The 23,320-nt window shown below is 43.8% G+C and overlaps 1 protein-coding gene across 1 annotated transcript in view; it reads right to left on the bottom strand.

The window, feature by feature from the left end:
- The window catches only part of ELP3 (elongator acetyltransferase complex subunit 3), a 92,831-nt gene that overhangs the window by 2,011 nt on the left and 67,500 nt on the right, over nucleotides 1-23,320 (bottom strand). The window contains exons 13-14 of the mRNA XM_062571238.1: nucleotides 20,495-20,722; nucleotides 18,537-18,618 (exon numbers count right to left, since the gene is read on the bottom strand). Coding sequence (XP_062427222.1) covers nucleotides 18,537-18,618; nucleotides 20,495-20,722 — 310 coding nt within the window. The remainder of the gene's footprint in view (nucleotides 1-18,536; nucleotides 18,619-20,494; nucleotides 20,723-23,320) is intronic.

The raw sequence follows: 23,320 nt of genomic DNA, 5'->3' as shown, positions 1-23,320 counted from the left end.
CTCCCCGAAACGAGCTCAGCTCCACTTCAGACACACAAGTGGGCTCCGGCAGTCGCAATCCAATTTCCTCATTGAAAGGGAAGGCTCCGAGCGCCTCGGTTCTTAAACCACCTCTTCCCCCTCCTTCCTCTCCCCTAATGAGACCCCGCAGCATCCGAGCGCCGGCTAAGCCCGGCTGCGCCGCCGAGCGCCGCCGCGCAGGCAGCATCCTGCAGGAGGACAGGTCCATTACCGCAGCCGTCCCCCTCACCTTATCTAATTACTCAGAGATGCAGACATTAGTCATCGGGAGCGGGAGGAGGGAGGAAGAGCTCGACATCGCGGCATCGTTGTCAGTGCAGCTGGTGGATGGGGACAGAAGGACAGACAGGACGCGGCTCGGCATCCAGAAAAGCGCCCCCCCCCCTTACCTCTAATCTCATCCCTGCGGCAAGTTCCTGGAAACTGTGGCACTTGCAAATGGCTCTCCAGGAATCAGCTGCATCTCCCGTGTACGGAGGGACCCCATCCGGCCCGTAACCCCTTCCTCACCGCCCCCGCACACCACTAACAGCAACTCGTCTTTAGCTATCGCTGCTTTGACAGACTTGTTTAACCGAGCTGTAATACATCTCCTGAACCTACCTCGCAAGAGCTACCGGTCTGCTTACGCACCTCAGCTCCAGCCAAGCCCCCAGGCCAACAGCTTAGAGCAGCCTAGCGTTAATTTGAGATATGGAAACAGAGATATCCCAAACCCAGGCCCCCAAAAGTGCTCATGCTCCTCACTCCAACTCAAGTGGAGAAGAGTTTGAAAAATCACAACTAAAGAACCTCAAATTGGCTCAGCTGAAGCATGAGCCCAAAGCCGAACGCAAGGCGACTGCCCAGACCTCCGCTCCCCTCTTCCTGATCTCCGGGGCCAGGAGAGCTGGCATCTCTGGCCTTGTGTAAACCATCACCTTTGGCTGTAGCATCTTGCCCAAAAAACATCCTCCGGGTTTGTTAGCAGAGATGCTGGGATATGGCATACAGGTTTTGCTCGCAAAACAGAGCCACCCCATCAGCAGCCCAGAACAATTTGGTTAAAAGGCTTAGTGAAACCTAAAGAACGAAACCGAGTGACAACAGAGTAGTTCAGCTGATTGATTGTTTTAAAGACTCCTTGATCAGGTTATTTAGGTCTTCCCTCTTTTACTAAAGCTCCTGGCATAAGTGTGGATTTAAAAGAAAGTAATTTAGGTGGTGTTGGAGCATCACGTGCTGCCTCCATTAATCTCAGAGCTATTAAGTGATGCTAGTTAAGTGTCAACTCTTCCTCATTTGAGGGCACAGGGTTCAAGTCATTAACACGACTGCTGGTGCAGTTGTGCCCCAGGGTCCCACACAGCGCTGTTTCCGAAGTGTCTCAATCGTCATCTCAGCTGTGCTCGCAGCCGTGACTTCTTGCACTGAACTACTGTCCTTCAGCAGGAAGGTCTTGTGAGAGGACAAGGTAGAGACTCCTCAAGCTGCGAGCCACATGTGAAGAGCAGCTGTTTCCCTGCTGTCACCTCTGGTGGGGCAACCTGGGACATCTCACTAGCTCTAACACCAAGGAGCATTTCTGAGGCTCAAAGCTACATATTTTGAGGGGGAAGCTCTCACCAAGATCATCCCATGAAGCAGCCATTGCACTCAAGCGTGGAAGCAAAGTGTACAGGATAATAGAGATGCTCCCACAATGCCTCTACCATCAGCCTGTAACAGACCTGAGAATTCAATGCCTGAATTAGAACATAATGAGAAGAGAAAGGCAGAAATTTGCTGCTTACAAGGGGACTGTGCAGAAGGCAGAGCCCTTCCACGTGAGAGGCTTCATCCTGCTACAGCCTAATGGGGCAGGCTGGTCACAGTACAGTGGCAGCATCTAAATCTGGAAGCAGAGGAAAGCAGGTAGGTGTGGAAATGCAAGACTGCTCACAGTCTAACTTGGCGCAACAGCTGGGGATCAGTAGACTGAAGCACTTGTTGCTCAAGCCCGTACACCTACACTATACGCAACTGGGGTGTTTACTTCAGATGATGTCCGGTACCCCAGACTTGATGTTCCACCAGCTGAGCCATCCATTCAGACCTCTCTGCCCCCTTCAGAGGGTGCAGTGTGTTTGATCTGTGGCCAGAGTAAAGCTCATGGTTTGGTTTCCTCCAAAAGGAACCTTGCTGAAACGCACCAAAATCTTTGTAAGCAAACTCGACGTGCAGCAGGCGTGGATAAGTGCGGGTTTCACTGCAGACCCACTTTCTGCTGCTCTGAACCGAAAGGCTAACACAGCCTACGATACTCATTGGGATGCCACTAGTACAAAGGTATCTCTTTTTAATCAAAGCAAATCAGGGAAATCACAGCCAGAACGGAGGAAGGGTGTTTTGAGATCAGCAAGGCATAACTAGAAAAGGAACAGGGTGCTGAGACATGGAATTAAAAGCAGGAAAATAGCCAGAAACAAGCTACTGCCTTCCTCCTTGATGAGTGGAGTATAATACAGTAGGTACTGCTAAATGGAATAAAAGATCTGTGGGACACTAATAACTGGCTACAAATCATGCAGAAGGAATTCATGTTCACTAATGAAATAGTCCTCTCTACCCTCAATTTGTCACAACTTTGTACAAATGTGAACTCCAAAACACTGAAGGTAACAAAGTAGCAGGACAATACGACTTGCTTCTGGGCATAAGGAGAGCAGCAATGGACAACAGTAGGAAAACCAAAACTACAGCTATTAAAACAACGCACTATTTCATCTGATCACACGTCATATTAAGGTAAGGAGAAACAATCCATAATGTCTAAAATGCTCCCAAACTTGTCCATTAAGCATGCTTGAAAGGAACATCTTGATAAGAAGCAGCTCTTTTTTCTTCATGGATCTTTGCTGCTGTCATTCACAGCAAACACCATGAGGCTGCACCGTGCAGCTGGTAGGCCACAAGAACCTGATCAGACAGGAGTCTTCTCTTCGCTCAAAGTCATGCTTGCACCTTCCAGTGAAAAGAAACTCTTTCGTTCTTGGGTGATGCTGTAAGGCCAAAAGCTTCTCAGAGTGCAACAAAACCCGGCTGGATGCCAGGTCTCACCTGCCTGCACTGAAACAAGCGCCTGGCAGGTAAGATGTTACCACCTACAGAGCCACCCATGGGCCCTTTCGCCAAAAGTCCTGTCCCTACAGTGGAAAGGCCAAATGGGACCCGCACCCATGCCTACGTTCATCTCAGCCGTCCCTAAGTCCAAAGGGCAGTAACCCCCTCCAAATGCCAGAACAGGCAGCTGGGAATGGTTGTGTTCAAACCACCGCTGCAAGATCTCACCAGCACTGGTTTGGTCAAAGGAACAGGGTGTTGATCGCACCTGCCTGGACAGAAACTCATGGTCACAGGCCAGCTGAGATTTTTGGAAGTGTACCTCACTTCTTCAAATTACATATTTTCTGGCAAAGACTTCTGCTTAATTTAATAGTCTTTTGTTCTCATCTGTTAGAAGTCTGGATAATGGTGAATCCTACTGACAAAACACCAAAGCTGGCTTGTTACCATAACATTTAAACTGCAAAACTGAACTTAAAAAACCAAAAACCAAACCTGCCTGCAGCAGGGGAGAGAGAAAATAGGTGACCACCGGGTCAGGGTTAAACACTTCTAGCTCGGGAGGATAGCAGTGAGTACAGGGTAGCTACCCAGAGGAAGGCAGAAATCAGGTTTCATTGCAAACCCCCTGCTAGCGACCTTTTCTGCGCAGAGCCCATAAATACTCTCTTCTGACTCAACCCTGCCACGCCAGGATACTGCAACGCAGCACCTAAGGCCGAGTATCCTCAAAGATGCCTTTGCCACGGCTCACTAGTCACAGAACTAAATGAAAATGAGATTGTTTTCAGGATCATTAAAGAGCTCCTAATAGTTCATAAAATTTCCATAGCGGAGACTTACTGAGGGACACAAGAGAATTATCTATACACAGGCCTCCACGTCTTTCGGCAACAGCTGAAATCGCTTCTAAAAAAGCACAATCAATGCATATGATGTCTCACAGCTTCCTTCCCCCTCAAAATATTTCTTAGAAACCGTTAGTGGAGCCCTATGTGCAAGGAACTATAAGGCAGCGAACCTGAGTCAGCTCAACTTTCCAAATTGCCTCAGCTCATTAACATGCCAATTGAAACCGGTGACAGCAAAATCTCTTCAGAGTTTTGCAGGAACTTGTGCCGTTCTTTGCCTTAGGACCAAAGAGCCCTGGGCTCACTGTAGGGCCACCCAAATTCTCCCCATGACTTCTGTCAAGCTGGATTTTCCTGCAGAAGTGCTGAGAAAAGGGTTCTTGGTTAGTGCAGACAAGAGACCAGACAGAAACTGCTACTTTTATCAAAACGTCAAGAATTTCACCCAGAACCAACAGTGAATCTCCACCCAGCCTCTGGGATTTGGGATGGTTGAGGCTTTTCATATTAGGAAGGATGTTTCCGCCTCGACTTCTGTGGAGCTGCTGAGCACTGTAATGCTCTACAAGGGGAATGTTCTGCCTTAGCTGCAATGTAACTTCTGTAGTTTCAAAAAGGCAGAGAAGGAAGCAAAAAAATGCTTCCCCAGTCGTGTGCAGAATTTCCATAGACATTAGTAAGAGACAGAGATTTCATAGAGCTGGAGAGGGGACTTGGAAACCACTTCTGCTTGAGAGGCCATAAATACCTGCCTTTTAAGTACACCTAAAAGAGCAATCAAAGAAAGCATAAGCTCTGAGAAAATCCCCTTGGTCCAAGCACATTTCCCATGAACAGACTGACACTGCCAAATAATTCAAACTATTCAAAGGCAGTTATTCAGAGATCATACAGCTCGTGTTTTATAGTCTCTCAAGATTTGGGGTCAGATGACTTGGAGCATGCTGTCAGGGGCAAGTGAGCAAACACAACTCTTCCCATGAGTGTTGGTGGAGACACCAGGCTGCTGCTAAAACATAAGTTTCAGGTTTTTCATTAGGCTTCTTGCTTTGACCTTCACAAAGTCTAAGACTACTTTGCTAGCTTTCAGACAAATGCCTTACAGTGAAATCCACGGCTATGCAAAAGCTAGATTTCATGGAGGATTTCAAAACAAAGTGATATTTTATGTCACAGGTCAACCACCAAGCAAGTGCCCAAAGCCTGTCCTGGAAACAACCTTTCCTCAGGTTTCCTTGTTCTTAAAGTTTATAGGAACTACTTATATGAGAAACGCTCAAAAACACGGCTTCAAATACATATGAATGGTGGGAACGTAAGATCCCTGTGGCTTTCTCTCCAATCCTGCCTCTACGGTGTCCAGCATCAGGTGGACACATTCTCAGAGTCCAGCCGTGAAAGTAACCCTAGGAAGGAACCAACCACTTCACTTCTACTTGTTGCTCTCTCACAACAAACCTATTTGACTTAACAGCACGTTCCAGCTCCTGGTGAAGGTCAAACACAACCAAAGGAAACATAACAGAAAACTATCTTGTCTATCACACGTATTGGAAACGAACCTAAAACCACACATTTCCAAAATGATGTATGAGCTAAGAACATACAAAATATCCATTTATGACCTCTGATTAGTTTGGTTTGGTATTTACAGTTTTCACAACACTGTTTTATCTTTAGGGAAAACATGAGGCTGTTTCACATGAATCACTAACAACCAACTGCGAAGAACAGTAACAATGGGGAAAAAGTCAAAGCATTTGCGATAACCAAAACACGCTCATCGGCACCAAGGAAATGGAAAAAAACTACACTCTTAGCACCCACTGAGAAAACCTAAGCACCTCAAAGTAATCAGAACCAAAGTTGTTAAATTAAGACGCCAATGAACAGTTCCTAGATCAATAATTAAACAGTCAGTAAAGATTTTTTCCCCCCCTTAAAGTTAAATAACTGGCAACTCATTTCTCCAAAGTTCCTAAAGATACTGGGAGTTAAAAACCTCTGAAAATTAGAATTATGGGCTTTCGGAAATGTTACCCACTATCTTACAGATACAATGCTTTTTTTTCAAATTATGGTGCTAATTTTCAAATTAGAACAGAGAGGAAACACAGATAAGGTCACTTTTACTCCACACAACAGATTCCTGTTGAGAAATAGTGAGAACGACTAACGTTCTGGCAGTCCTCAGGCAACATAATCCAAACAATACTAATGGAAAGTGGGGATAAGTCTTCTTTTTTTCTTTTTAAAGTTTTTTGAAAGTATTTATATTTCAATAATTCTCCTCTAAAAACTGAGTACTGGAAATTCTTTTCAAAATTTTAAAGGATTTCGTCCTCGTAAGCATGTAACAGCTCTGGACTCTGAAGCATTATGCCGGCACAGCAGTTCTGCCACCGTGCCCACGTGTTTCAAGGATCTCTGAAGGGATGAAATCCTGGGATGAGAAAAGTTCAGTATTTCATGACCTCCTTCTGCTGAAGCAACAATAAAGAGCTAATTAGCGTCACAGCTACAGCTGTGATTTAGACATCTCTTTTTTATGTACTTACATGACTGTTAATACTACAGTGTCTAAAGCATTTCATAATCATTCCTCTAGTAAGGCCAAAAGGAGCAACAGAATTAAACTCACTTACAGCAGTTGTGTCCAACCCTGTCTTTAGTTTGGATGCTACTTTTTGTTGAACCTGAAAGCGAAATCTGTGCCTGAAAGTCCGTTTATTTTTTGGGGGACTATCAAATGAAAGTTGTGCTTTCTTCCTACAAAGATTGCTTCCCATATTTTTTAAGTATTATTTTCGCAACACCTCTGTCTAGCAGGTATTGTCATCACCATGTTCCAGAAGAACAGCCGGGTAATTTGTCTGAAATCACCAACAAAGCCAGCAATAAAAGAGCTTTGAATCCTGAGTCTCCCTTAATTAGCTCACCACCTCACTTCACATAGGTCCTTCTACTACAAAACAGTGATGGCTCTTCTCAGATTCGAGACTGGATTATTTTTGAATCCACTAACCACAAGCAACAAGCCCTGCGTAGCATTAGCATCCCCTTCCACCCTCTGCCCATCCAATCCCTCCTTGAAAACTTATGGTTTAATGAACACTCTGGATTTGATGTAAATGTGGAGAGATGCCATCGGCTCCTTCTAATAAAGCTGATCTTCTCCCCAGGTTGTGGCCAGGTCTTCTGCTTGATGAAGAAGGCAGAAACACCGCTTGATCAGCAAGGGAGACCTTTACTCTTCCCCTCTACACCTCGCTCTTTATACACTGCCAGTTTAAGTGAACAAAATAACTAAGGATCTAGGGATTATGTTACCTTGGCAGAAAAGGTTAGTAAACCAATTATGAAGTTTCTCTGAAACAAAGTGCGCACAGTATATTTTCTCTTATCTTGTAATACTGAAGAATTTGTTTGTTGGTAAGAGTACCCAGCGAACAAGGAAAAACCGAGCAAAAGCTTTGTAATATTAACAAATGGATCACACTGGGATTTTCTAGTTTGTTCTTAAGGCAAAATCTCATAATCAAGATTGTTTTTATACAAATTTATATTGGTGACAATGATGTAAAACCTAATGGCAAAATTAAAGAACTGCTTTTGCGGCTTTCCGCTTTTGGGGTGTTACTTAGCACGCAGGAGATGTCCTCGTTGTATTTGCAGACTTTGTCATTTAAAAATCAGTTAAGAATCATCCTGGAGCTTCCAGATGGTGAGATTACATCTCATTGATCTCTTTATTATAGACGCAATATTTCATTAATGACTAAACAGGCCTGCCCAAACCCAGCTGCACTGGAAGACTCCACTTCCAGGAGAACGAAAGCCACCAAGCCAACGCTGCCTTTAATTCTGATAGATGAAGCCAGACTTAACAGATCTTTTCACTCTGAACCACACAAAATTAAATATTTACGAGTTAATACCATAGCTGCTCTTACAATTTAATAAAGTGCTGCTACTGGTGTGGCCAACAGGCAGTGAGAGAGACAGGGAGAGTAAAACGTTCCTGCTACTAAAACCCAAATCTGTCAAGCTAAAGGTTTGCGAGAGTCTTGATCTACAGGCTACATAATGTCTTGAGGCTTCTTCCAGAGATGGTTGCTGAAATATTCAGCCCATCTGGCAAGGTATTACTGCGAGTTTGGGGAGTTAGGATGACTCATCACGCGTCTGAGGAATTCATAGCCAATTTTCTCTCCTATGTGCTAGAGATTTTAAACATCAGTGAAGAAACATTCAGCAATTTTGAAGGATACGTCTCCCGGTCATTAAACAAGCAGTGTACCTGTGCACCTATTTCATCCTATGTCAGCTATTAAAGCAAGCTTTCACCCATAATATATGACTTTGGGATTCTCTTTCAGTATTTATCCAGTGGAAGAAGGTAGGGGTCAGAAATCAGCAATTTCTTCTGACCTTCCCATCTTGCTCATCAAAACCAGAAAGAGATCATTGATGTTATAATGTCTCTGTACTGAAGAACTACTTAATAGGCTCCCATCGATTTACAGTTTAATAGCACAGATTACTAAATTAGATATTAATGACTTTTGGTCATGGAAACTACTGTGAGAAAAGAGCAGAAAGACCTCCACGTGCCTCCTGGGAATCTCTGTGATGCTGGGTTCCCTCCAACAGCGACACACACATGCAGCAGTTCAGGTGGCTCCTCCCAAAGGAGGTTATTACCTCATTTCTACCTGCAGATCTACCTGCATTTCTAGAAACAAAAAAGCCTCAATGCACTCCAAAAACACTGCTGCTGACTGTAAGAAGTGAGAATGACTAGCCAGGGAGAAAATTCTTAACAATCTCATTTTTGCATGTGTTTGCTTTTTAGTCCTTCTTGCAAATTCCTGATAGGATTCCTGAAAGATCCTATGTTCTTCTGGACTCCAACAGCAAAGCAAGTGTAGAGGGTCACTTGAACAGCAATAACATTTGTATCTCTAGTGCAAGGGCTGTGAAAGGGTGTCAAGTACTGAACGAATATAGCTCAAGGTAGCCAGCCTCTCCCTTGAAAAATCTGCCCTCAATACCCCTTACCTGCTTCGCAGAAATACCGTTCAGTTGTTCAGTCCAGAGCTGAACAAAGAGCACAGATTAGCAGTTAACGAGGGCTGCGTGTATGCTACGGGGATTATTCTCCAGCCCTTCTTTGGCTACTCGACTTCCCTGACGAGCCGGCTAATGAAACAAGCCGGCGATGCTTGCCATCACCTGATCCTACACACCTCCCATTCAGAAATTCATCCTGCCTTCCCATCGCCACCTTCGGCCCCCGCGCGCTCGGGCAGAAGACATTCCTGGCCCGTGTCCACGTTAATTTTCTACTTGACAGAACACAAATAGAAACCTGGTCTTGGGGAAAAGTGATCAGCCTGCCGCATAGTAATTAGCTTATAGCGGAGAGCAGCAGCGGTGCCAGACCTCCACACCACTGCGATAAGGCTGCGACGTCACCGGCATGCAGCGAAGCTACGGCGAGATCTCGCTGCAGGGAGACGTTAAACTCCGGCTTCAGAAGATGAGGCGTGCTGGTGCAGATTTGGCTGCGGCTGCAGACACCTCCCCAGTCTCCGTGTAAATTAGCGGTACGGCTCGTTTGAAGGCTTCCGGAGACGGCGTAGGCACAGGTGACAAAATGCCTCTACTTCAAAGGAGAAAGGAAAGGGTGCTTATTAATGGTGCGTTCAGCTTTAACAGGGCGAGCGCCTGCGATAGGGGAATTCAATCCTGTCCCCAGCCCCCTCAAACAAGCGACTTCTGGACGGAGATAAGGAGACAATCCTGTTGGTACCAGCCAAGCTCGTCTGCTTTTCTAATGCCAGCACAAACAGATAACACAGACAGACGTCACAGCACACGCTGCAGTCAAAAAAGCTCTTCCGTGTAAGAGCATTGTATTTATAAAGCTACATTTTACTGTTTGAGAAGTAATTTACAGTCTTGTAACGCACAAGCATTTTGTCCACGCGTTGCTGGCCCTTGCCCTTGGAGGAGCCAGCAGCCCCTCCTATAACATCTCAGCTTCCAGAATCACGAAAGCAAGGAGCCAGCTCGTCTGCTGTCACCTGCACGCTCTTCAAGGACATCAGCCCTTCAAACACCACACAGCAGCGTAAAGGTGCTGTTCCTCTCCTTTGGCACTGACTCAGGACAGGCAGGCAGAGATGGAAATACCCACTCAGTAGTCAGGTACCTTCAGTTCCTCTGCTCGATGCCCCAATATGCTTTCTGCTCAGAATAAAGGCAATACTCCATCATTGCCCCGTCTTAACCTTGTACGTGGGACTCAGGCTACCAAGGTAAAATAAGTGATAAGCCAAGTACCGTCACAACAAAATGCCACTGGTGTTGCGACTGCCAGAACTTCCGATGTCCCCAAAGAAAATGAGGCTGGAGGCAGTTCCCCGTGCTGACACGTATCAGGTGCCGAACGCGCTCTGCACGTGCCAGTGGTGTAAGGTTTAGAAGAAAATGGCTTTCACCCACTGAAGATACGCGAACATGTGAAAGGCACACAGAAGCAATGCTGGATGGTACAACTAGTGTTTTGGCAGAGAAGATACCACAGGAAACCCACAGGGAAAGTCAGTGGCTATCCCTGAAGCAGGAGGGAATATATTCTTTACAAACAGTCACGTTACACCCAAAGCCGTGGCAAAATGTTTGGAGTCAGGACAGGATATCAGTCTGATATAACATCAACACACAACCCAACAAACCAAGAAGAGCAGGAAGACTTGGTGAGGAGCTAGGTGGGCCCAGAGCGTGCTTGAAGCTAGAAGGAGCACAGGACAAAACCTGGCTGCCTGGGCATGCGCAGGTGCTGGCACATGGATGCCTCGTGTTTGGTTACTGCAAAATCACGTGTCAGCACAGGCTGATCAGAGAGCTGCTCAGGCATCAGCCAGGCTAGGGCTAGTTGTACTCCAAGTCCTCAAGGCAGAGGTGGCCGTGGGCACAAAGCCCAGCCAGGAAGGCTGACAGCACAGAGCAGAGCCCACCACCAGCCCCGGACCGCGACACTGTCTCCCTCTCCAGGTGAGCATACACATTATCTAAGCTCACCCTTAAGGAAGCAGGAAAACGCTTCCGCTATGTGCTTTTTAGGACCACATGCAACTCCTGTGTTTTAGAGAGAAAGGTATCAGTCTTGTAATTCCATTTTTCAGATACTTCAGTAATTGTACAGCTCTGACTTGAATCTCTGGTCATCATTACCATAAATAAATCATCATTACCAAAATTGGAAGATGACATCAGAACAATCAAATTGCTGCTTAGGAGAAAGACCAAGGACCATAATGTATTAATTTAAGTATATTAAGGCAGAAGCCTTATGCTTATATCATTTAGGAGGGGGAAGAACTTCTAATAGCTCACAATTTGATATATGTTATATTTCATGTACTTATTACTGGTGCCATTTTAATGAAACAGTGTAATGCTTTCAACCTGCAACTTCCCTTAAATCAAAGGGTGAAAAACACAGGTCCAACTGTCTTGCTTTGGGTCAGTATTGTGCATGTCCCCACATGACTGAAGTGCTTGTTATAGGATTAAGGTAAGAAGGGGCTAGTTATGGAACATCAAGCAACCAAGTCAGAATAATGGCAATAGAAACCCTCAAGGAGACAAGAAAGGTTTTAAATGTGGACTGTCCCTTATCCACTTCACCTCAACCAAAGGATTACTTCTCCCAAGCTCAAGCTAAAACGGTGGGCTGTTACAACCAACCTCAAAGATCTCACGGAAAGCGATGGGGAGAAAAGGCTACCACTTGTTACAGGCAGACAGACTGGCAAGGCAGAAAAATCCCTCAAGGGCTATCAAACGCAAAGACACTAGCTCCGATTCAAGGAGCCCTTGGGCGACAACGGGCTGGAGATCGAGATGATGTTTGCCTGCTTACTCGATACTTGCTCTCTTCCCCAGACACTCGCTGTTGGGGGTGTCAGAAACGGCATATTGATCTGACCACTGCAGCCTACTCACATTTTTCTGACAGAGGCAGCGTGAAGCAAATTTGTTGCAAGCCAGAGTCAAGAACAACAGGTATGAGGGCTGTGCTGTGCTTACCCTGCGGGCTGGGGAGGAACAAACACAGAGCACTCTTGTTTTTCCTAAATCCATCCTCTGAATGCTGTGCGGTTTCCAACAAAACCCGGCTGCTTGGAAAGAGCCACTTGAGTCACTGCACGCAACTGCTCTTCACTGACTCCCAAAGGAGACCCCAGGAAGGGCCGAGATCCGCGGACTCCAAAACGGGAGGAGACACAACCTCAAGTCTTACCCAAAGCTCACACCATCCCAGACAGACAGAGATACAGGTCTGCAACTTGAAAGGTAAAAAAAAAAAAAAAAAAAAAAAAAAAGGACCAGAAGCTTCTTCATTTATCACCCTTCCAAAAGGAAAAAAATCCACTAAATACAGAATTCAAGCACTAGCATTTCCCAAAATGGAAGCAGCAAATCACAAATTCAGCCAGGTTATGGGACCCTATAGTAGCCTCAAACATTCCAAGGTTTTTTACGTTTTCAAGTGCCTAAGGACTTGTGGACATCAGAAGATGAACATGTTTAAAATTGTTTTAGTGTAATTAGATTTGGAAGGGCTTTGTTAAAGGGAAAAAAAGATGCAAACTCAAAGCAGGTTTCCTAAAAGTAAAAAAACAAAACCAGAAAAAAACCCAAAACCAACAAAAGGCAAAGAAAACACACATGCAATTACAAATGCTGGAAAATGGAAAAACAGACATTTCAGATCAGACCTCCCTAGAGCTCTGAATAATGGAGTGATGCCTCCAGGGTCTACCATTCAGCTACCCAAGCCTGCATACTAATATACTACTCACATCAGAAGAGTAGAAAGGCACCACTCATGCAGAAAATTACCTTAAATGAGCAACGACTTCATGATAAACAAGCCGCTTGCTTTTTTACTTTGCTCTTTGATTTAGGTGGTGGGGGGCTCCCCCTCCCTCCCGCTAAGGAGTAGACAGCACACTTCTGCCTATTGCAAGCAGGCCACAAAACCAGCCTGCTGCTGCAAATACTCGATTCAGTTTTGTTTGGTCCAAAATCCAGATATTCAATTGCATTTTCAAGAGTGTGGGGGGAAGGACGTACCTTACAGTCATTAACATCCAGGGGGCAAGCTTTAAAAACAGCATTCAGAGAATCTGTGTAACAGAAACACCAGAGGTATAACTAGAGCATCACACTCCATACGAAACTTGAATATCTATGCCTCTTCTCCTTTCCCATGACATCCATGACCCAATTTCCTCTTGTGCTGCCAAAACACAAAACGCTCTTCCTAACCTGGCTTGCAAATGCTCCTCTTTCCTTACAAACACGCTCCTTCCATAGCCAATTAAACGTGGTTCTCCCACCGGTCCTCTTCAAATGAAGTGATATTTAACCAGGCACCACCAGGCAGCTGCTGTACAGCCAATCTTGCTCTGTGAATAATCCGCCGGTTCATTGCTTGCGATGACTCTTGGGTGCTTGTTGCAGGAGACCTCTGATTTTCCTTTGTTTGAAGGTAACCTTGCGTGCTTTAGGTACTACAGGAGTAAGTTACAGCAATCCTCTTAAATCCTGCTGCACCTTTTTCTTTGCTATCCACAAATTAAACAACTCTAAGAACAAAGAGACTTGTTACGAGAAGACATGTTCAGCCAAACCTGTTTACTCCTAAGAACAGCAGAGAGAACAAACTGCTTTGGAAAGAGTCTGCTGGGAAACTCAGATTTGTTTTTTGTTTCCCTAGGAGCACAAATTAACGTACTCTGAAGAAGTACAGGAAATGATGGCATTCACTTATACAGCCCTGGCTTGTGCCTACTTGAAAAGAGAAATTTGCCAGCTATCTTACAAGTGTCTCAACTCCTGACACCAGGAGAAGTCCTCACCCTGCTCTGGCTAGGGCGATCCCAGCTGATGAGATGCAGAGTGTTACCCAGAACCCAGGCCAGAACCGGTGAATCAGACGGACAGCGTTAGTCTTTCCGTAACAGCGTCTGGAGAGGAACGACGTACACCGGCGATAAGGCTGTCGGAAGCCTGAAGTCATCCGCGGCTAAAGCAGGAGCTGGAAAGCTGGACTGCAAGTGTGTGTTAAACTTGGGTTGTAAACACTAGAGATTCAACGAATGCTGCACTCAAAGCTTTGAATAAGAACAAGCTTTAAGCCCTTACCCCCACGCTGCCTGGAAAAGGAGTACTACCACTTGTGGGCAGTGTAAGAACACTGCAGAGGTCAGAGAGGAAGATTCCAATGAAAGCAAACTATATTTATTTTTAAATCCCTGGAAACTGCTATTGCTCACAGTTTGATTCAATGCTCTTAAACTGCTGTGTGGTACAAGTCACTAGTACAGCAGTCACCTTCATTTCTTCAGGAATCTGATTTCTGTATGTTGCCTGCCTCATCTATTTTTATTTATTTATTTATTTATTTTAAGTTTTGGAGGTTTTATAAAATAGGGGGTGGTCTGGGTTCTCATAGGGGAGAAGGGAAGTTGAAGGAGAAAGCAGCACATGAAGGTAAGCCCCTACATTTAATTCCTGCCCTCTCGATTTTCTGTAAGGTCTGTCCTTCTGTTGACTCTCTGCCCACTCTAAGGAAAGCTCCTGCAGATGAAAATACAAAAAACTTGATGGAGCATCCACTAACACAGAAAATACGTGTCAACAGTAAGGAAGACACATATGTGATCAGAGTTTCAGAGTGTAAAAAAAAGAAAAATAACAAGGAGGGATTTAACACTGGAAGAAGTACTACCTAGGGATGTGCACACTGTCTGTATGCACAAGGCCTTAACAAATCAAGATAGGTTTCCTCCTTCCAAAACATATGCTCAATTAGGGCAGATGCAAGGTAGGTGAAAGCCTCCAGTCTGCATTATGCTATATGGTCATAAAAGATCTTACAAACAAATTAAAAAAGCTTCTTACCAAAAACCCCTTGCAGAATAAGGGACAGCCGTATTCCTGCTCATGCTTGTACTAAAATCTTACTTAATAGAGCATTGATCTTATTTTAAAAGATGTTACATTACTAAATCTTCAGAACTGAAGTTTATTAAGAACTAGAGTATTGTACGCAGCAGCTATAGCACAGCAACAATCTGTTAGTACAAGTTTAGCCTTGGCTCCTGCAAATCCCCCTAATCCGTGTTTTGGTTTGTTTCTTTTTTGCACCAAAAGCCATCAATTTGAAGCAGAAAAACATCAGAAAGTCAGTTTGCTAAAATTCCCATATTTCCACTTATCTTTGGCCTCTTCTTCTCTTATTATGGCTACTAAGAATGGTATTTCTAAAAATAACCAACTAACACTGGAAGCAAAAACTCTCGGGAGCCCTACCAAACCCCTCAATCCTCCCAGCAGCGCTTCCGAGCCTAGTGCCGAGGTCTCCCAAGCACAGCCTGGCAGTCGGCTATCTCCAAGGCAGCCCGTGAATCAACATCCAATATGAACTATGAGACACTGATTGCTCAAGTAATTTATTACTTCTAGGCTGACCAAGAGGCGATTTACATGAGCAAACGAGATGCTTTAGAGTACCCTGAAGCTTTACCTCTGCTTTATATGCCAGCTCAGTTGCTCTCCCCTTAGCATGTTGTTCGTCGTAGCTGAATTTAACACTGGTATGATGCATCGCTTTTACTTTTAGAAAGTTCTAAACCTCCTTTTTAGCTGTAACTGCAAAAGGCAAAGGCAAGAGTAGCACAGTTTCCTTAAACACATGAGACAGCATGCTCAAGCAGTACCAACAGACTGGGGGATGAGTCACCAACTATAATAAATGATTTTCTCTCTCATGGAGACCACAGAGAATAGGTGGTATTAGTTTAATTTCTATTCACAGCTTTGCAATTGTGGATTCCTGACTGTTACGATATGCTTAGAAGAAAGATGTTGGGATCAGTCACCCCAAACTGATCATTATGGTCCTACTGATCTTAATCAGGAGGCAATCATGAATTACTCACTTGTCTCCCATTTACATGTTTGTATCGAGTTATTTCACTGCACTGCCTGAATATAAACAGAATACATAATATGTACAAAATACAAAAATATGAATACTTCACACTGAAATATGCCATTGAATCAGCCCCGAGAGGGAATGAGGTTTAGCCCTTTCTGAGAAAGAAAACAGGCAAGTACAAGACATGACACCTTACTCACGAAGGCCACATGTGCATTTCTAGGCAAGTGAAACATAATGTGGGTTTTTTTTTTTTTAATGAAGAGTATTGACTAGCTTATATGTGTGAAAGGAAGCAAGCAGAGTAAGAGGAGATAAGATTATGTCTGAAGTCCTCTGAGGAGTCTGGACAAAAGGAAAATTGGCTCTGCCAGCTAACATGCTCTGGCATGAAGCAAAGAGATTTCTAATGAGTGAGACCCTAATGGACACAGTCTGAGATGTCAGGAAATGCAGAATATCACTGTTGTCAGGAATGACAGCAAATAACCTGTGTAGGAGACACGTTTCTAAATGTAACCTCAGTAAAAGCAGATAAGCCGTGATTTTTTCCTTTCCTTCCTGGTTTTCATAACTGTGGGTAACGGTGTTGTCTGTTCTGGATGCTGTACTGATTAAGGTGAATTCTAATCTGAGCTGAACCTGAACTGATCACCTTTGATGTGTGCTCTAACTTACAGCCAATACTCAAAATCACTGTTTAGTTGACTAGTATTGATGTAGCCAGAAAGTGGCAGACTGGAAAACAACACTGAAGAAAGGACACTGTTAAAGGACACATCAAAATAAAGCATTAATGAAAACATACAGTATTCGTGAGACAGACAGTCCTGCACAGGAACACCTTCAAAGCAGCTCTCCACAAACAGCTTCTCTCTAGACAGCAGTCTAAATTTTGCAGTATGTTGGAGACCTAACCTTGCAAAGAGTTCCTAGATGATACATCTCTCTTGAAATCAAAATTAGCAAAAACAAGTTCATCCTCCAGTGGAGAAAGAATTTCTGGTAGCTTTTTTTTTACTTCAGATAAAACCAACAGGAAAACTGAAACTCAGGTGATAACATCTCCAAGGAAACAGCTGGAAAGCTTCTGTTCTTTGCAGATGCTGTAGTATTCTGTTATAAAGACACATTGCACAACACCATACTTTGCACCCCAGAAAAAATCACGGACAAGGTCTTAGTAAGATACCACAAACTATGTATGCAGCAAGACGGATTTCTTGTACTGTGTCCGCATGCAGAAGAATATATTTCCTTATATCACTTTGCTAAAATTAGTAACATGAATGTGCTGATAAGTCATTTTTTTAATATTTGCTGTACTTTTTCTGTTTTTTAGCACAGAGGAACTGTTACTTCCTCTCTCCAGGTGTCTCAAGCCCAGATGTTACTAGCCAAAAGGAGACAAACTGTTTTCACTTTTGTGTCTCCTCTTTATTGAGAGAAGGCTGGTATGGACATTCCCTACCTGCATGAAATTCCCCATTCAGACTGACTCCCATGCAAAGAGGACTAGCAAAACAGATTTGGCATAAGCCTTCCTAAAACAAGGAATAGGGAGTCTGGAGAGCACAGGATTGTCTTTAAGCATCTGGCTATTGCCTACACACTGTCCTCATGCTCTGGCCCGTGTCACAAGCACTTGCTGAGACCCATTTATGCTACTCTCCTTCCAGTGATGTCACATGGCTGAAACCACACTGTGAGAGGCTGTTCACTTTGGCACTCAACAGCCTGGATCAAAGTCATGCATCTTTTTGTTGTTTTGGAGGAAGTGGGGATAGGATTATTATTTTTAGAAGTTCTATATTACAACTATCCTGTTAAAGTCCTGCAGGGTTGACATAAGATTCCTCTACAAGTTTCTCCTCCCAGTTTGCCTGTTTCCTCAGTTATACAACTCATATGCCTGTAAAAGCCTCCTATAGCTACTGTAACTGTTACTATACAGATGTGAGAGTGTTACCAATAAGGGTAAACTCATGCACAAAGGCAGCCCTGATCTTGACTTCACACACCCAACCCCACAGGCTGGTGCTTGGTTACAAAGCTTAGAAAATGAAGTGGGAGAAAGGGCTACAGCTCTTTCTTACATAGCTCCCTTCCTCATGATAATGCTTAATGTATCCTAAAAGCACATCTGTCCACCATAATGATGGTACTTGCAGGAAGACCCTAAAACGGAGGCTGACAATTTTCTGCACTCTTAAGTTGGGGGAAGCAGCAACAAAAACCACCTGTGGAGGGGCCAAATCAGCGAGTTCAACATAGCAGTCTTGAAGAGGAGGAAGAACCCCACAGTCATGCAGCCGGTCTCCTTCAACACTAAGGACAGGATGGTTCCCCGCAGCTTATCCTTTGGCATGTTGCTCACAATAATAGTATTGTAGTCGGCAAAGCTAGGCTGGAACTTGACTCCATTACTAAGAAGCATCTGCTGATGCTCCTTTTTCTACCTAATACGATGAATGTTCACAGCAGTTGTGCTGTATGCAGTAGGTTCATTTTCAGATTAAGTTTGAGGGGCTGGAGGGGAAAGGATAAAGCAAAGGTACCTGAAATAACAGCAATTTTCCATGACCCATGCTCCTCTTTGGCTATTCTTTCTGCTTCCTCCATTAGCAACATACCAAATCCCTACAGTGGAAGAAATAAGAGGAAGAAAACAGAAGTCCCATTAAAATCAAAAAATATAAGCAAGGTTAGATTTCAAGCACTAGAACAGACCCAGAAGACTCATTTTTGGCACAGGAATGATCAAAACCTTATTGCAGGTGAAGGCAAAATGGTTTGAAAAGAGTTACTGCAATAGAGGCATATACCGCTAACCTTTACAGTGGAGCACTCTCAAGGTGTTTTTCTGATCAAACTATTCATAGGTAATTGCAACGTCTGACTGCTTCTCAACACAGAAAAAGAATGAAGTTAAATCCAGTGATTTAAATTAAGTTCATGCGCATCTTGTAGTTCCTGGCCCTGAACAACGCTGTCCTGCTGAAATAATCAACCCTAAAACATCCAAGTTGCTTCTTCACAGCTACCTGACTAGACCTTTAAGGATTGGGTTTACGCTCGTGGATTAACCACAGCCAGAGCCCGGTCACTGGAATGCAGCTGTCTATACTGCTAGGAGGATTCCTATCACAATTTTAACGGAGGACACCATGGATGTGGCCAGACTGTGGCACTTGGTTGCAGAGCCAGAGATGAGTCCTGGTGCTGCCTTTTTTTTTTTTTTTTTTTTTTTGACATAGATGTTGTCTTAGTGCCACGCAATCTTTATTTATTTCCACAACTCCTCCAGGAATAAGGGGTATTAACAGCGGAGAATGAAGAACCGAGGCACGCAGCCACCATTCGGCTTGTCTAGGGTTATCCACAAAGCCTGCAACAAATGACTGCGGGACCCGCGGGCCTCTTGCAGCTGCAGATTCACGCACTGCTCTTCATAGCTCGCGGGACAACTGTAGGGCTCAGCTCGTGAAAGAGATGTCAAACCACAAAGCTGCAGGACTCGTTAACATCGTGGAGCAGAGCTGTGTACCTTTACGTTTGGAAATCTTGCACAGCAGCAGCACTACTGGTATCAAAATAATGCTTCAAAACAAGGGAATAGCTTTTCCACTCTATTTAACAACTTAGGTAGTCCCATACTCTGAATAACTGATTGGATTAATTCACATTTAACATTAGGATGCAGGAATTACACTTGGCTCTTTGTCCCTCTATTTTCCTGACAAGATGTACAGACTTGGGCTGTGAGAAACTGAAGTGGATGTGATTTAATTCTAAAAACATTTAATACTTGTAGGCATTTTTAAATAACACATACAACTCTTCAATCTAAAATGTTCTTCTAACCAGAAATTGTCCCCTCCAATTGCAAAGACAATTTCTGCTTTAACCTCTTGAATACTGACTATTCTTAATGAACATCAGTGCGTCATATGCCATGAAATCTCAATTTCCAGCCTATTTTAATGTTTGTAGCCAGCTACTTCAAATTGATTTTTTCCTCTCTCTCTTCGTTTTTTTTAAATACTTGAGATGACCACTTTTTTCCTTCCTGAATTTTGAAATGTTAACCATTCATTTTTTTTAAACATTCATTCTTTTTTTTACAGCTGCTGCCTTATGGCCATACATCATCACTGTCCAACAAAATTGCATCTTAATGCATATACTCAGGGAAAGATTATTAAATACAAGGAAGTTAATTTAAAACATCAGCCCCGAGCATTTCTGGCACAGAGGACAAAGTGATTGCTTTTTTAAAAAGCTCAGTCTTAAGGTTTAAAATCCACCGGGGCCTAAACTCAATCACACTAGCAAAAACCCAGAAGCAACAGGATTTTAGCACGTGAAATGCAAGAGTAGAATTCTTTTCGTACTGCAGTAGACTATAATCCAAACAGCTGAATAAATCTCGAAGTTTAAATAAAATTTTGCACTGATTATATTGCAGAGGGATGAGAAAGAGGCACAGGGGAAAGATAAGGATGCCTTGGAGTACCTGATGCTGAAATTTTGAGGGATCCCGACTGCTCACTGGGACCACGCTCCCGTACACATGCAGCTCCCGGACAATGGAAACACCTCCTTTCAGCTCCGGTCTGAATGATTCCTCTGAACACTTCCGCAGCCGCAGAAGGCCAATGAGAATATCCTGCTCTGGATCTTCATAGGACAGGAAGGTCTCCCAGCCACCATTAGCCACATAATCTCTTCTAACTAATTCAATCTGTTCAAAGAGAACAAGTAAAGAAGAGCACAAAGAGAAGGAGAAAAAAGAAAAACTTATGCAAAATACTTAAGCAACATGTTGAACAGACCAAAACCAATTTCATGGATCCATAAATTATTATGATTCAGAGAAAACACAAAGTGCTTTCTTAAAGCCCAATTTAATTCTAGATGGATTTTAGCAGTAATGGATAAGAACTGAAGGAGCTATTACTGCAGTCATATTAAAGATAAAGCATGTGACTACTTTAATAGGAATATATTTGCCGACAGTATAAAACTAGTCTTCCATGCCCATCTGCAAGCTTTCCAGAAAGGCTCGTAACCCATATAGCTAGCTGGTGTGAGTCAGAAATCCAAAACCATTTTCCTCAAGCTACTTGGGTTTCATAACCACTGCAAAATCAATGGGGGCAACAACTCTTTCCACTAACCAAAGGACTTGCACTAACTTCAACTCCAATTACAAATTAGCTCACGTAGAATGAGTAGTTTCATAGAATGAGTAGTTTCACACCTGCTTTCAGTGAACCTGCCATTTAGGCCACATTTCTACTGCTCTGCAAAAGAAAAGGCTTGAGGTGTCTACAAAGCATGGTTTTCTAAGCAGCAGTCAACTTCCTGACTAGTTATAAATTAGTTCTCTCCAGTAAATGGACTGGATATACCTACATTAGCAATCGGTGTAGTGTAACAGAGCAGACCTGAAATGGTTGGGGTTGAGTAAGAAGTCCCAGAAGTTTTTGCAATGTATCATAAATCATCTATATGCTTTACAGAATCAGCAGAAAGTACTGTTACTCATTCAGATAACGTTGGAGACACCAAAATCATCTGGACAAGTACACTGATAACTGACCAGTGACAATGTATTACTTGCCTTGAATCTAATTTATTGATAAGAATCTAGATAAAGGCAGTTCTGAAGACCACGAACAGAAGGGAAAAACAAAGTGAGGGTTGACTGCCTGTGGAGAATATGATAAAGACTGCTTGGGTAGAAGAAATTAGTTCTGCATATCACCTAGAAGCTATAAAGAGTAACTGATGGGTAAGAGAGCAGAAAGAAGAAAAACTTCTTTTTCAGAGAAGAAAACTTAGCATCACAGGGAACCTAGCATCATCAAGGAGCAGCCCCAGGACTCAAGAAATGACACAAGATCAGACTTCCCCATGGCAACATGAAATCTGATCAAATCTCATGCAATGTAGCGGAGTTAACACTCAGTTAATTTGATGTTTCCTGTTGCTGATGATAATAAAGTCACATCTCTGGTGACATAATGAGTCACTCTATCTGGGCTTTGAATTGAGCTGGTAAGCTGGACTAGCTACCCACCCTTGCTGTAAGGATTCCCTCGCCCACCTCCAGCACCTGGTGAGCAGACCCAATTTCCTAAATCGGCTGGCTTAACAGTTGACTGCCAGGAGCCATCACTTGGTTTGCAACACTGACAGCCTGAGGAGCACATAATACATGTTTGGAGATTTTCAGTACAGACTAGTTCTAGTCTCATCCCATGAACTAGGCCCCCATAAACAGCTGGAGTAAATCAGAAGGTGCCTTCCAGAAGTGCAGCTAACGTAATCTGAAAGGAATCAGGCTTGTGGGCTTCAAGACTGCTCAGATGCTATCCAAGTGGGGAATTAGCAGAGGGAAGGCTTCTGAAGCAAACCCTGATCTGAACTTAAACCATCAACAGACGTGTCAGCCATCATTTAGAGACTTTCTTAACCACAGGAGCTCAACCCTGAACGGCAAGCACCACCACATGTCCTGCGTGCAGGAGTTACACTGGGGTTTCCAACAATTCCTTCCTGACAGTATGGTACAGCACTGACCCCTACGTGCACTTTACTCCTCCCAGTATCACTATAAAGACTGAAGCAAGAGGCCTCGATCTTTTTTTTTGCAAATCCTCTAACGTCCAGAAATCCACGAATTAAAGATTTGTTGACAGAAAAGCCACGGGGGATCCTGTCGTCTCCCTGCTCCACTCCATGACGAAGCCCGGGTGAGCACAGCTCACAGTTAAGCCTCTGACTGACTGCAGAAGCAGGGCTCCTTTCAGCACTGACGTACAGCCCGCAGGGTAAGCACCCAAACAGATGTCTGCGTACGTGCCAAATTCTCCACGAGGGTGGCTGCGCTCCGGCTCGCTAAGGAAGGCTGGCGCACGCCGACCCAGGACGCCCACTGTTATCGACGTAACTCAAGGAGTAAAATAGAAACGTAGAGGAAAATAAAGGGGCCTAAGATCCGTACAGCACTCAGACACTGCAGCATCGTACACAGAACTCACTGCAGAAAAGTAGGAGGGTAAAGCTCACTACAGGACAGGACAGAAAAAAAAATACTAACAAACACTGCTATACTAAGGGTCTAAAATGGCAAGATTTGAGAATTCACAGCTTTCTTCTGAGGACAAAAAAAAAAAAAAAAAAAAAAAAAAAAAACAGAAAATATGTCTCTATTGCTTGTACGCCAGTAGGGTCTACCTGCCCTGTCAGCCTTATACAGTCCAAAAGATACTTGTAGGGAGAAATGATGAAAGATTACAGGAACTTCCACAAACAGGTTTCACATTGTGTGCAT

This window comes from Rhea pennata, chromosome 3, assembly GCF_028389875.1.
Source record: "Rhea pennata isolate bPtePen1 chromosome 3, bPtePen1.pri, whole genome shotgun sequence".
Classification (NCBI taxonomy): Eukaryota; Metazoa; Chordata; class Aves; order Rheiformes; family Rheidae; genus Rhea; species Rhea pennata.
Note: the sequence above shows the minus strand (reverse complement) of the source record. Positions and strands in the feature narration are given on the sequence as shown.